The following is a 15,246-nucleotide window of genomic DNA, read 5'->3' as shown; positions in this document are numbered from 1 at the left end:
TGATACTGGTCTTGAGGAAAAACATCTTCTAAGAGAAGTATTACTCAGTGAGGTATGCTGCTTGTAGCAGGTATGTATTGAGTTGATATAAAATATTTGTGGTTCCTGACATTACTATAATTGCAAAAACCACAATTACTTTTGGACCAACCTAATAGTGAGGTATGTTGCTTGTAGCAGGTATGTATAATAGGGAGGTATGTTGCTCACCACCTTGCTGAGGGAATAGTGAATCACAGAAGCATGATTTCCTCATCACAGAAGAGCGGACTTTGGAGACAAGTTTCCCTTGAAGATTAGACCAGATGTGTACGAACCCTGTAGCTGCCTTTTCAGAGGCTGGTCTCCACATGGAGAACTAACAGTCCTAGTACCATTTACTGAATAGAACATTCCTCTCAGCATTTTCTTTAGAAGTGATGAGAGAGATTTTTAGTCTATTGGCCCAATTATTTTATTTATGAGCCCTTTCAAATCTATTTATTCCTAAGTAATCTTTGTTAAACTATGTTTTCGTAGGAAACTGTCTTCCATCTAAGTTTTAAATTTATAGGCAAAAGTTCTTCACAGTGGCTTGTTTTTAAAAATGCATGTTCTCTGCCTTTAGTTGGAATATATTTATATTTTTATTTCTAATACTGCATATTGTACCTCCCCTTGTTTTTTTAATGATTGTTGCTCAATCATGTTATAGTGGAATTTTTTGTTTTGTTGATCTGCTCTATTCTATTGAAATTTCTACTTTTTGCAATTAATTTCTACTCCTTATTTGCCTTCAACTTTGCTCAGATTTCCCTATTTTCCTCCCTAAATTCTTTGGATGAATGGCCTATATTTGGCAATTTTTATAAACCTCTAATATATACTTGAAAAAAACGCAAATTGTCTAATTGCTAGAAGTAGGATTTTTTTTTTCTTTTTTCTTCTCAGACATACTTTATCATTAGTTAATGTCAGTAGCAGAACTGGACAAAATTTTCAACACTGAGAGTAGCAGGGTTTTTTTTTTTTTTTTTTTTTTTGAGACAGAGTCTCGCTCTGTTGCCCAGGCTGGAGTGCAGTAGTGTGATCTTGGCTCACTGCAACCTCTACCTCCCGGGTTTAAGCAATTCTCTGCCTCAGCCTCCTGAGTAGCTGGGATTATAGGTGCCTGCAACCACGTCTGGCTAATTTTTTTTTTTTTTTGTATTTTTAGTAGAGACAGGTTTTCACCATCTTGGCCAGGCTGGTCTTGAACTCCTGACCTCGTGATCCACCCTCCTCGGACTCCCAAAGTACTGGGATTATAGGCGTGAGCCACTGCCTCTGGCCAGCAGGGTTTTTTATATGTCCATCGTATCAGGTTTGTTAACTGTATTGTTCAACTATCCAGTAACTTTATTGTCTGTGGCCAGATGTGGTGGCTCACACCTGTAATCCTAGCACTTTGGGAGGTCAAGGTGGGAGGATCATTTGTGGCCAGGAGGTTGAGACCAGCCTGGGCTATAAAGCAAGACCTCATCTCTTAAAAAAAAATTGTCTGCTTTATCTGTAAATTACTAAAGTGGCTTATTAAAATCTGTCACTATAATTATGGATTTTTAGCATTCAATTTGCAATTCTGATAAGTATATATCATTCAAAATTATTTTATATTCTAGGTCACTTATTCCTTTCATCATTATGTGGTAACTTTTACCCCAATGATGCTTTTTGCTTTACAGTTTACCATGTATGACTCACACAGACACCAGCCTTTTTTGCTTGATAGCTGCCTGATAAATCTCATTCTGTTGCTTACTTTCAACCTTTCCAGGATCTTAAGGGTTTTTAAAGTTTCTTGAAAACAGCATACAGGGCCAAGTGTGGTGGCTCACATCTGTAATCCAGCACTTTGGGAGGCCAAGACAGGAGGACTGCTTGAGCCCAGGAGTTTGAGACCAGCCTGGACAATATAGAGACCTTGTCTCTACAAAAAATAAAAACGTATTAGCTGGGAGTGGTGGCGTGCACCTGTGGTCCCAGCCACTTGGGAGGCTGAAATGGAAGGATCACTCAAGCCTCAGAGGCTGAGGCTGCAGAGCCATAATGGTGTGTTACTGCACTCCAGGTTGGGTGTCACAGCGAGACCTGTCTCTAAAAAATAAATAAAGAAAAATAATTAAAAACATTAAAACAGTATGTAGGCAAATTCTACATGTTTATCCAATCTGAGTCTTTTAACTGGCAAGTTCAGTTCACTTAACATTTGTTCTAAATTGACTGATTTCTGCCATTTTATTCTGGGCTTTCATTTTCCCATGGTTTCTATTTACTTTTTTCCCACTTCCTGGTTTTTATTGGTTTGAAAGTTAAGATATCCTATTTATGTTCTGCAGTGGAATCTCCTGAATATACAAAACCTTATTAATCAATTTATCTGCCATCATCACAATCTTGGAATGCTTAGGTTTGAACAGCTTTTAGTTTGTTACTGTTTTTTGCAAAATAAAATCATTAAAAGCCAGAACCTATTTCATAGAGCTTGATGGTACCACAAACCTGTATCTTAATATTTTCAATTAATCAGGTTATACTGTAGAGCATCTAGCTGTAAGAAAAAGAAAAACCAGTTCTGTCTGCTTTTACCAGTTACACGCTGCAAATGCTCAACAGACACGTGGCTACAGCAAGAATCTGGGGAGACAACTGCTGTTGTTTTTGTTGAAAAGTATATTTTGTTCTCTTGGATTACTGAATTATTGGTTGTTTTTTTCTTCAGTCTTCTGAATATATTATTCTTTTGTCTTCTAAACTCAGTAGCTGCAACTAAGGAATACGCTGTCAGTCTAACTGGTGTTTCTTTGTAAACACTTAATCCTTTTCTTTTTTTTTTTGAGACAGAGTCTTGCTCTGTCGCCCGGGATGGAGTGCAGTGGCCGGATCTCAGCTCACTGCAAGCTCCGCATCCTGGGTTTACACCATTCTCCTGCCTCAGCCTCCCGAGTAGCTGGGACTACAGGCGCCCGCCAGCTCGGCCGGCTAGTTTTTTTGTGTTTTTTTTTTTTTTAGTAGAGACGGGGTTTCACTGTGTTAGCCAGGATGGTCTCGATCTCCTGACCTCGTGATCCGCCCGTCTCGGCCTCCCAAAGTACTGGGATTACAGGCTTGAGCCACCGCGCCCGGCCAACACTTAATCTTGAGCAACCTTTGGTTGCTTCTCTGTCTTTGATATCAGAATGTGTCTGGGTGTGTGTGTGTGTGTGTGTGTGTGTGTGTGTATGTATACATATATACACACGTACATATATATTTTTTTGAGACAGAGTCTCACTCTGTTACCTAGGCTGCAGTGCAGTGGCATGATCTCGGCTCACTGTAACCTCCACCTCCTGGGTTCAAGTGATTCTCCTGCCTCAGGCTCCCGAGTAGCAGGAATTACAGGTGCCTGCCATCAGGCTCATCTAATTTTTGTATTTTTAGTAGAGATGGGGTTTCACCATGTTGGCCAGACTGGTCTCGAACTCGTGACCTCAAGTGATCTGCCTGCCTCAGCCTCCCAAAGTGCTGGGATTACAGGTGTGAGCCACAGCATCTGGCTGTATTTCTATGTTTTATGCTTGGAGCCCATTCTGTTGTTTAAATCTGAGATCTATGTCTTTTATGGATTCTGGAAAATTCCCAGTCTGATATCAACTCTTCAAATATTGCCTCTCTACAAATCTGCTTAATCATTCTGAAATTCTTATCCATCAAATGTTAGATTTATAATTCTAATCACTCTGTCGTATTTCCATTTTGTCCTTTGTTTTGGATACATTCTGGATTTCCTCAGATATCTCTTCTAGCTCACCAATTCTCTTTTCAGCTATTACCAATTAACTGTTGAATCCAAGTAGAGTGTCTTTTAATTAAAATTTTAATTTCTATTAGTTCTACTCAGCTATTTTTCAAATCTTCCTTTTTTTTTTTTTTTTTTTAATACAGCATTTATTCTTTTTTACTCTTTTACTTTTTGAGACAGGGTCTCACTCTATCACCCAGGCTGGAGTGCAGTGGCATGATCATGGCTCACTGCAGCCTCAACCTCCCGGGCTCAGGTGATTCTCCCACCTCAGCCTCCCAGGTCTGCCTGGCTAATTTTTTGTATTTTTTATAGAGACAGGGTCTCGCCATGTTGCTCATGCTGGTCTGGAACTCCTGGGCTCAAGTAATCTGCTGGCTTGGCCTCCCAAAGTAGTGGGATTAGAAGTGTGAGCCACTGTGCCTGGCAGCATTTTATTCTTTTCTTTTTGAGACGGAGTTTCACTCTTGTTGCAGTGGCGTGATCTTGGCTCACTGAAGCCTCCGCCTCCCGGGTTCAAACGATTCTCCTGACTCAGTTTCTCCCGAGTAGCTGGGATTACAGGCATCTGCCACTATGCCAGGATAATTTTTTGTATTTTTAGTAGAGACAGGGTTTCACCATGTTGGGCAGGATGGTCTCAAACTCTTCACCTCAGGTGATCCACCCACCTCAGCCTCCCAAAATGCTGGGATTTCAGGCGTGAGCCACCACGCAGGGCCTTTATTCTTTTTTCACATTTGCTGTTCTTCCTTTTTATTTTATAATCTGGATTTGGTATTTACATCTATTAGAGTCTCTAGCTTCCATGAACTAAAGTCTCTGGGAAGGGTTGTATAATCCTGCTGTTTGTTGTATGCCACCTTTCATTCACTGCAAAGTATTTCCTTGTATATTTAGTAATTCTAGACCATGAGACATGTCTGATATTCCTGGGCAACCTGGGCTAAGAATGTATCTTGCCAGAAGGGATCTACATTTGCTTCTGCCAGATGCCCTAGAGTAATCACCAGCTGATGATTAATTTTATGTTAATTTCTTGACCCGGGTAAGAAATGACACCAAATGAATGGTACAACTTGAACCTTAAATTTGTATGAAGGAAGACTCATGGTTATTTTTCAGGTAGACATCTTCCTTCTAACCCAAAGCCCAGATTTATTTATTTTTTATTTTTTTAATTGAGACGGAGTCTTGCTCCGTCTCCCAGGCTGGAGTGCAATGGGGCCATCTAGGCTCACTGCAATCTTCACTGCCTGGGTTCAAGCGATTCTCCTGCCTAGCCTCCTGAGTAGCTGGGACTACAGGCACACACCACCACATTCGGCTAATTTTTTTGTATTTTTAGTAGAGATGGGGGTTTTGCCATCTTCGCCAGGCTGGTCTTGAACTCCTGACCTCAGGTGATCCACCCGCCTCAGCCTCCCAAAGTGCTAGGATTACAGGCGTGAGCCACCACACCTGGCCAAGACTTCTCATTTTTAATATATATATATTTTTCCAATGTATACCTCAGGTTTTCTAGTAATGACCCCTACAACATTTGAAAACAATACTTGTAAAGAGACACAAAGAGCCTGCAGCTCGTGCATAGTACTATCAGAGGGGATAGGAAGAAGCATATCACAGGTCTGCATTATAAGCACTCCAGCCTGGGTGACAGCGAGACTCCGTCTCAAAAAAAAAAAAAAAAAAAAAAAAGAGATAGGCTGGGCGTGGTGGCTCACGCCTGTAATCCCAGCACTTTGGGAGGCCGAGGCAGGCGGATCATGAGGTCAGGTGTTTGAGACCAGCCTGGCCAATATGGTGAAACCCTGTCTCCACTAAAAATACAAAAATTAGCTGGGTGTGGTGGTGCATGCCTGTAGTCCCAGCTACTCGGGAGGCTAAGGCAGAAAAACTGCTTGAACTCAGGAGGCAGAGGTTGCAGTGAGCTGAGATCACGCCACTGCACTCCAGTCTGGGCGACAGAGCAAGGCTCCATCTCAAAAAAAAAACAAAAAACAAAAAAACAAAAAGAAAAGAGAACCTGGATAACACTGATGTCCCTAGGATTCTTTCACTAATAAGATCATTTGTTGAGTCTAGGATGGAGACACTGTCGATATTTTGTATTTGTAAATACCTAAAAAATGCCTTACTTTCATGATGGCCTTTTAAGATAAATAGGTCAAATCAGTGGTTTAAATGATTTAGCCAAGGTTGTAGTCAGTAAAATGGCAAAGCCCGGAATAGAATTCTTATCTGCAAACTAAATTCCATGCCAAAAGAGTGTTGCCATGGCAAAGCCACCCTCAGGGAAATATTCTGCAGCTTTTGTATCTAGAAATCATTTGTAAGTTTTGAAAAGGAATGACTAAATAGGAGGCATAAAAATCTAATCCAAAGCTTCCCAAATAGTTGTTTGATTCAGGTATGGTACAACAAAGAGTATGTCAGCACATTAACTCATGCTTTAGACTTCCACTGTCCAGTATAGCAGGTGCCAGCACATACAGCCATGTAAATTCAAATAAATTAAATTAAATAAACTAAAAAGAAGTGTTCTTCATTTGCACTAGGCACATTTCAGGCTACTATATTAGACACTGCTGACACAGAACTGTCATTTTCCCTGATTGCAAAGTTTGAGTGGATAGCACTGCTCCAGAATATGGACTGATGAAGTAATTTTATTGTTACAGTAGACTGGAAAGAACATTGGCCTTGAAGCCCGAAAGACCTACTCTTGAATTCTGCATCTGTCACTTACTACCTTTGTGAATCTTGAGCAGGTTCCTAAACAACTCTGAGCCTCTTGTTTTCTCAACCTGTAAGCTGAGGATCAGAAATAAGGTGCCAGAAATATCACTGCTACTCAATAACTCCAGAACTTATAACCTCCCCATTCTTCACTGTAGTCCCACTGTGGTCTTGTGGCTGCCAAAGGCCCTTGCACAGAATAAAAATACACTGTTCCCAAAAGATTCAAGAGGTTGGACAGGGTGGCTCATGCCAGCACTTTGGGAGGCCGAGGTGGGAGGACTACTTGAGCCCAGGAATTCAAGACCAGCCTGGGCAACACAGTGAGACCTTGTCTTTTGAAAACCACCACCACCACCACCACCACCACCACCACCACCACCACCACCACCACCACCACTTCCCCACAAAGATTTAAGAGAATCACCAAGCCTAAGCCCTTAGTGAATGTAAGAATTTTCTCTGTAAGATTTTATCTTTTTCTTGAGGGGTGGGGTGAGTGTAGTCTGGCATGTTTTATAAAGAAAACTCATAAAAATAAATAAAACAACTTAGAACTGAAAAAAAGTTATGGTTCACTGTTCTAGTACATTAACTTCAAAAATTAATTTGAATGAAGTTGGATATGAAGGTGTAACTTGAGTTAAATGGGTCAGGTGTCTTGGTGGTATTTCCCAAGAGAATGGCAGAAGAGCAGTTACAGAATCAGGTATAATTACCTGTATGCATAATCAGATACTAACTTTTTATTTAAAGAACAAATCCCTAAACAACTTAATAGCTTGCTGACCTGACGAGACTATTTTCCACTTTTAAGACTAGGTAGGCAAAACACACACTCAAGAGAGGCATTAACACGCACAAAATCATTTTCTGTTGTCTTATCACTTCTCTCAATAAAGCTATTCCTTTAAATAATTTCCCTAATGAAATGACCTGGTTAAGTGAGTTTTCTGTTCAACTAAGAAAACTTTTGTTTCAATCAGTTGAGAATTTTCTAAAGTAAAATGCATGAGTTCACTTTCTTCCTAAGAATGTTCTAGTTAACGTAATAAATACTCCTGATGATTTTAGGTCTCATTAAAACAATTCAACCTATGATACTACAGTGGAGTTAAAGTTACAAAATACTGACATTTTAATGCTGACCCTAGGTTATTCTCTGGATATCTGCTTGATTTTTAGAAAATAAAACCTAGTATTAGCTTGTTTTCTTATAATTTGCCTTCATTTCTTCCACACACGAACTGTAAAAAATTCCAGACGACTGAAGCTCTGATTAGTTAGCTTCTGGTTACTCACGGTTCAATTATATTTGTGTTATGTCACACTTTCAATTTCACAGGACTTGTGAAAAAAATACAATACAATTCATCTCAGGTTTATGCTAAATGGTAACTGGGTCCAGATAACTTTCCCTACTGACTACTTTAATAATCACACCACTTAGGAGTGATGGCTAGATTAAGTTTCCAGGTAGTAAAGAACAGAATTAAGCCTATTTCACTTAAAAAAAAAAATTGGATCTGTATTCCTTTGCAGAATTTCTCCCACCCTCTTTTCATTTTTTTGAGACAGGATCTTGCTCTGTTGCCCAGGCTGGAGTGCAGTGGTGTGATCACAGCTCACTGCAGCCTCGATGACCTCCTGGGTTCAAGAGACTCTCCCACCTCAACCTCCTGGGTAGCTGGGACTATAAGTGTGTGCCACCACACCTGGCTAATTTTTCTGTTTTTTTGTGGAGATGGGGTTTTGACATGTTGCCCAGGCTGGTCTCGAACTTCCGGGCTCAAGCAATCTGCTTGCCTCGGTCTCCCAAAGTCCTGGGATTACAGGCGTGAGCCACTGTGCCCAGGTGAATTTTCCCTTTAATGGAATATTCAGTCCAAAGAAAAGAGCAATCTGAAATAATTATACTGTTAACATTAGTTTAAATAAATCCATCTGAACTTACAGGTATTATGAAGCATGTCTAATATGTCCACAGAATTTAAAATCTGAGAGGTAATTACCTGGAAAAATAGTTTACTGAGAAGTCAAAAGACAGAAACTATTTCACTTATACTTAAAAGTGTGCTACGGAAAAGAATTTGGGGGTTTCTAGCTTTAAAATAGGCCTTGTTAACTTCTCATTCAGGGAATTAAGAGGTGTATAATTTCTAGTAACCTTTTTCTATTTTATACTGAAGACATCCCCCAAGACCAATTACTTCTCAGCCAAGTGAAATTCAAACACATTAACTTTTACTTTTTAAGTTAGAAGCAACATTTCTCCAACTATATCCTTAGATGATAATTAGAGCACAATCGTTACCATAACCAGTTTTGATACCCCTATAGTCAATGTAGAACAAACTGACCTCAAACACCCATACCTTCAATATCCATACCAACACACTGGAATCAAGTACACTTTTTAGTACTGTAGTTTCTTGGAAGGGCCAATCTAGCTTTGCTGACTGCATCCAATTATTATTAGAGGCTGTAAAAATGCCTGAAAGAACCCTGGACTAAAAAGCAGAAGAGTTATAATCCTAACTCTCCAACAGAGTAATAGTTTTGCATCTCTGAGTCTTAGTTGACTTAACTGCCTCCCTACAGCACATAGGTTACTGTATTGTTAACATTAAAGCACCATAGCTCTTGGCTCAGTGCTGGTAACCGGTAGACACTCAATTAAACAAACAGATAGAAAAACCCTACTTAGAAACATATTCAGACAAAATAAAGTAGAAAAAGTAATAAATATCTTTTAAAAAAAAAAAAAACCCACCACCACTATTCTGGGCAAAAATAATACTTTCTTTGTGGAAAGAATTATCTGTATTTGCACCCATCCTGTGTGTCCCAAACTAAGTTCTGTTGCTCAGGGATGTGGGCAGCTGATAGTCCACAGCTGCAAAAAAACAAAGGCATAAACCTTATTTTAATACACCAACAACATAAATGTAGTGCTAGTAAATGAAATAGTAAACTAAATTATATACAAAAGAATGTTTCTAGTTTCAGAGCCCAGTATATTTATTTATTTTTTTGAGACAGAGTCTCACTCTGTTGCCCAGGTTGGAGTGCAATGGCGTGATCTCAGCTCACTGCAACCTCTACCTGCCAGGTTCAAGTGATTACAGGCGCCCACCACCAAGTCCGGCTAATTTTTTTCTGTATTTTTAGTAGAGACGGGGTTTCACCATGTTGGCCTGGGCGGTCTCGAACTCCTGACCTCAGGTGATCCACCCTCCTCAGTCTCCCAAAGTGTTGGGATTACAGGCGTGAGCCACCACGTCTGGTCTCAGAGCCCAGTTTAAAATGTCTGATCTTTCTAACAGACTCATTTATAATCATAAAGTATAGGCCATATTTTGTTTTGCAATTTGAAACTTACTAAATAATGAATTGATAGAAACTAAAGTCACCCGATTTTAAAAGTAATAACTATAATAAAACAGATATACTCACAGCTTGCATTTCTATACAGAAGAAATGGTTCATGGAGCTGAAATTCCAAATCTTTATTCACTGGTTCAACTAGATTGTGCATATTTAGTCGATTCACAATGGTAAAACCATGGTAAGGGGAAGCTGACCTTAGATTTAATAGAAGAAAAAAAAATATGCAGTTACCATTTAATCTGTAGAAATGTTATCTACTATGTGCTTTATTTTCATTTCAGAAAAGAGTACGTTAGAACATACAATATTATCAGCACTTACACCTGTAAACAAAACATTTAAGTCAGATCATATTCTTCCTCTGATGAGAAGTCTCCAAAGACAGTCTCTCAGAGTAAAGGTCAAAGTCCTTACTGAGGCCACCAAGGCCCTACCTGATGTATTCCCCCTCTGACTTCATTTCCTATGGCTCTTCCCCACCTCCTCCTCTCCAGCCACACTGGGCTCCTTGCCACTCTCTCTGCATGTGTGCTTCTACCTAAAGACCTCTTCCTGGATTACTGCCCCAGAAGCTGCACAGCTATCTTATCTCCTGCAAGCCTTTGTTCAGATGTCACCTTTTTCATGAGGCCTACTTGAACTATTCTTTTTAATGTTCCCAAGCTCAATACCTCTAACCTTTCTCTTTTATCCATACCACTTATTTTTAATATTTATTGTCCTGCCCCCACTAGGATGTAAGCCCCATGCAAATGGAGCTTTTGTCTTACTTTTTTCACACATACATCCCAATATAGACACACAGTTGCTGAATGAAATATCATTCAATTGGATTGGCTATAATGGCTGCCCATCATTACAATAATGGTTTTTCTTGCACCAAATAGATCTTTACATAGTGCTCCTGAGTTAGACGGAAAATGCCTTGAATCCTACAATAGGAAACATCCTTGGTTCCCGTATCAGAGGGATTCGGTATATGATCCCTTACTCTTCACAAGTACCTAACATTTCATAGCTTTTCATTTGTTTCTCTACGATATATATGGGGTGTTAACAGAACACTATTCTACAGACTAGAAGACAAGCTTTGAATGATTAAGGACTGTGCCTGAGGTCACACAAATAATGAGTTACAAATAATGTAATTAGGATTGAGTTTCAGGTTTTTTGACTCCAAATCCAAGCTTCTACTATACGAAGTAATCTCTGCAAAGTGACAGTCTGACATCCTGGTATACCTTTATCCAAGGTACACAAAATAGTCTCACATTTTCCAAACACAGTTTCTTGTGTCTCATTTAATTAGAATCAGTACCATATTAGACTCCGTGAATTGTATTAAATCCAGCCACCACTACACTAAATCTTCTACTTTCTACAATCAGTGCCTCTGTATAACAGTAAAGCCAGTAAGTACCTTTTCCAAATATCATAGAAACTAAGGTTCTAAATAACAAGAGTTTCTAGAGATTTATACTGCTAATGAAGAGTAATGAAGGGAGTGAGGGTAAAGATCCCTTCCTATTTATTTATCTGTTTATTTATTTTATGAGAGTCTCGCTCTGTCGCCCAGGCTGGAGTGCAATGGTTTGACCTCGGCTCACTGTAAGCTCTACCTCCTGGGTTCACGCTATTCTCCTGCCTCAGCCTCCCGAGTAGCTGGGACTATAGGAACCCACCATCACTCCCAGCTAATTTTTTTGTATTTTTAGTAGAGATGGGGTTTCACCGTGTTAGCTAGGATGGTCTCGATCTCCTGACCTCATGAACCACCTGCCTCGGCCTCCCAAAGTGCTGGGATTACAGGCATGAGCCACCGCGTCTGGCCGATCCCTTTCTTTTTAAAAGGAGAAAGATGAATAGCAGCGAACAAACAAAAAGTGTCTAAGAAACAAGAGCTTGGTGTACAAATATCAAAGAATTACACTTAAAAGAAGAAAAAAAATGGAGTGCATTTAGATAAGATCTCAAGGCTTTGTATCAAAATTTGGAAGAGTATTTGACAAATTATTTTAAATTGGCATTAATGGAGAAAGGCAATCCTTAAAAAGCAACTCAACGCAAAAAAAAAGGGAAAAGACCAGATATCAGTAATAACTCCTCCTGACCCAAGCTTTAGAAAACAAGGGAAGGAACCTGCCCTTATCAGAGTAAGACCTTAGAGGAATCCAGGAAAACAAGCACCCCATGACTATCATATACTGTCAGTTGTCTTTAGGCCCCAGAAGCTGCCTAACAAAACAGTTGCAATTTGCAAACCAATCTTAAAGATAATGAATTTTTGAATAAGTTAAAAATAAAAAATATGCCATTATGAATAATCCAAGCTTTCTAAAGAACTCTCAAACAAGACACTGTACAAAATCTAGAACTTCTGGGGGTTGGGAAAGAGGACAGAACCAGTCATAAAAGACAACCACTCACGTAGTAATGAAACAACAGAGGTAATGAAAAACATTATTTTACAGAGCTAGTCTATGTATTACCTTTTCCCCAAATATATATCTTTTTTTTTTTCTTTCTAATACGGGGGTAGGGAGAGAGAGGCAGGTATCTGTTTTAGACTCAATCATTATTATTTTGAAATTGCTTTGCTAGACTTTTAATATAAATTCTAGTTCGGTTTATTCTGAATCACAGAAAGGCTCAGAGAAAAGAAAGAACCTGGTTAAGATTTCACAGCTAGGGAAAGATGAAAACTTGAAGGGGACTAGCAGGAAGGTTCCAAAGACAAATGTACAACAGAATTGAACCGTTTGACACTGTTCACCATTAAACTGTTAAAAACAAATACACGTATTTTAAAAACTTACCTTCGATATACAAATAAGGTCCCTTCTATATCAGTTTTCTCCTATGAAAGACAATGAGTCCATTAGTTTTTTTCCCCATAATCAGACCCCAAATAGTCCCAATGGGGAAGTAATGCTTCACGTTTAAGATCAACTTGTTTATTATAAAATTAACCACTTTTGAGCAGATAAAGTCTCCTTCTCATTCCACAAATTGTGGTTACCATTTCTAATGTATGCTTTCAGTGCTACTGATGCATACATAAGCGTACGCAATGTTTAATCCAGCAACATATCTGTATCTGCAGCATTTTTCTTTTTTAATTAGTAAAGGAGAAAATCATAGAATAAACCTTCACTTTTTATAGCTAAAATGTTTTAGCCAGATTTCTTAACTTCAAGGCTAAGGTCCTGTATACTGCAATTTTTTATCTTTTAAAGTTTATTCAAGTTAATTTTAAAAAAGGAAAGGAACGAAATTTTTTTATAGGATACTTTGTTTCATCACTGGGGAGTTTTCATACATTTTCACAACTAGTAAATTTTGTGGTTAAGAATTCCTGCCGGCCGAGACGGGCGGATCACGAGGTCAGGAGATCCAGACCATCCTGGCTAACACAGTGAAACCCCGTCTCTACTAAAAACACAAAAAACTAGCCGGGCGAGGTGGCGGGCGCCTGTAGTCCCCGCTACTCGGGAGGCTGAGGCAGGAGAATGGCGTAAACCCGGGAGGCGGAGCTTGCAGTGAGCTGAGATCCGGCCACTGCACTCCAGCCCGGGTGACAGAGCAAGACTCCGTCTCAAAAAAAAAAAAAAAAAAAAAAAAAAAAAAAAAAAAAAAAAGAATTCCTGCCGGCCGGGCGCGGTGGCTCAAGCCTGTAATCCCAGCACTTTGGGAGGCCGAGACGGGTGGATCACGAGGTCAGGAGATCGAGATCATCCTGGCTAACACGGTGAAACCCCGTCTCTACTAAAAAATACAAAAAAAAAAAAAAAAAAAAAAGATTTCCTGCCAAACAAAACCAGCTTGTTATTTTTAGAACTTGAAGAATCATGAATACTGAAAGTATACCCTGCCTCAGTGTAATTATTACAGGCCTTTACCATAGGTCATTTTCTGTGACAACAGTATTTAGGTTTTAAACACAGCTCAGTGTTTTTTAAAAAATAAATAAGCTTATTAGTCTGCAATTTGCAGCCTACAATGGACCTAAATATTTTACTGTAATCAACATATTATTAACATTTTAAATGTTGGTCATATATTGAATGTGTTGGGATTAAAAAATTTAGAAAATTGATCATCTTGATTTCTTCCAGAAGTACTACCCTAGCTTAAATATCATTATTTTCCCTCCTAAGGATTCAGAGGCTTTTTCTTACCTTTAAAACGTTAGGTTATTACTATAAGAAATTGGTAATCAACTGTCTTACAGTAAAAGAAAACTTGCCCACCAGAAAACATCATGTAAAGTTACAACTCACTGTAAAATAACAACAAAGAGAGAAAAGATTTTTGTTATGCTCTACGTGCCAGGATCCAAATAAATGGTGGCAGCTTATTTTTCAATTCAGGTTATTATAGCTTGTATTTCTTATTTAAAACAGAACTCCCCAATGTAAAATTTTAAAATATTGAAAGCCTTTGTGAAAAACTAGAAAAACTCTTTAGTAAAAGGTCCTAGCCCCAAGTCTTCACCCTTGGTCTGCAATCCATATTTCACAAATTTACATATATGCCAAGAAAAGAAAAAAGATTCATAAAATTTCAAACTAAGGCAATGTCTAAAATAGCTACATTTAAAAAACAATCTACAATTTTATTCCTCGTGGCTTCCCATACCTCCTTCTCTTCCAGGAGGCAAAGATAAACAACGTGATTATAAAAACTCTCTTCATCTGAATTAACTGTTCATAAATGCCAAATGATTTTCCATAAATTACTAATAAAAATAATCTACGCATCTGTATTAGAGGGTAAACGACATACTACAGTCATCTTCCAGAGTTGTTAGTTTAAGGATTTCACATCTTATTGAAATGTGAACTCCAGTCAAGGGTGAATTCAATCCAACAAACATTTACATATTATTTTCTAAGTGTAAAGCCTGTAACCGAATGAGTTAATTAGGAAGGGTCAATTACAAGAAAGTGGGAAATTATGCTAGTTGTTTTTAAACAACTAACAAAGCTTCAAGCAGGGACTAACGAGAATCAGTGAACAGACTGAATGTAACTTTTCGGACCCTCTCCAGTGCACGAAAGCCAGAAAGTACTGAGTCTGAGGGGAACATTCAGAGATGACATCACCAGCATCATAGGTGGAACAAAACACATTTACAGGGTCTCTCTTGTTTGTACAAAGGTCTTCGGGGATCTAGTGAACATGGAAGCCCTTTTCCTAAGTGCCTTGAAATCTTTTCCGAAACTGTGTAGTTCGATTAAAGCCGGACCCACCGCACTCCCCCTTCCAAGAATCGAAACTAATTGGATTTTAAGCTTTAAATCCAAATGACC

The 15,246-nt window shown here is 38.9% G+C and overlaps 2 protein-coding genes and 1 non-coding gene across 6 annotated transcripts in view; 1 reads left to right on the top strand and 2 right to left on the bottom strand.

Moving 5' to 3' along the window:
• Window positions 1-15,246, top strand: part of CACNA1D (calcium voltage-gated channel subunit alpha1 D) — a 479,329-nt gene that overhangs the window by 2,542 nt on the left and 461,541 nt on the right. The window lies entirely within an intron of this gene.
• DCP1A (decapping mRNA 1A) overlaps window positions 1-15,246 on the bottom strand; it is a 65,146-nt gene that overhangs the window by 49,221 nt on the left and 679 nt on the right. Inside the window, exons 2-3 of the mRNA XM_007984575.3 lie at window positions 12,751-12,791; window positions 10,001-10,128 (exon numbers count right to left, since the gene is read on the bottom strand). Of these exons, the coding sequence (XP_007982766.1) occupies window positions 10,001-10,128; window positions 12,751-12,791 (169 nt within the window). The remainder of the gene's footprint in view (window positions 1-10,000; window positions 10,129-12,750; window positions 12,792-15,246) is intronic.
• LOC119626054 (small nucleolar RNA SNORD38) lies at window positions 922-990 on the bottom strand. Its single transcript, XR_005242248.1, has one exon. It is a non-coding gene; the product is annotated as a small nucleolar RNA SNORD38 (small nucleolar RNA).

Source organism: Chlorocebus sabaeus, chromosome 22, assembly GCF_047675955.1.
Source record: "Chlorocebus sabaeus isolate Y175 chromosome 22, mChlSab1.0.hap1, whole genome shotgun sequence".
Taxonomy (NCBI): domain Eukaryota; kingdom Metazoa; phylum Chordata; class Mammalia; order Primates; family Cercopithecidae; genus Chlorocebus; species Chlorocebus sabaeus.
Note: the sequence above shows the minus strand (reverse complement) of the source record. Positions and strands in the feature narration are given on the sequence as shown.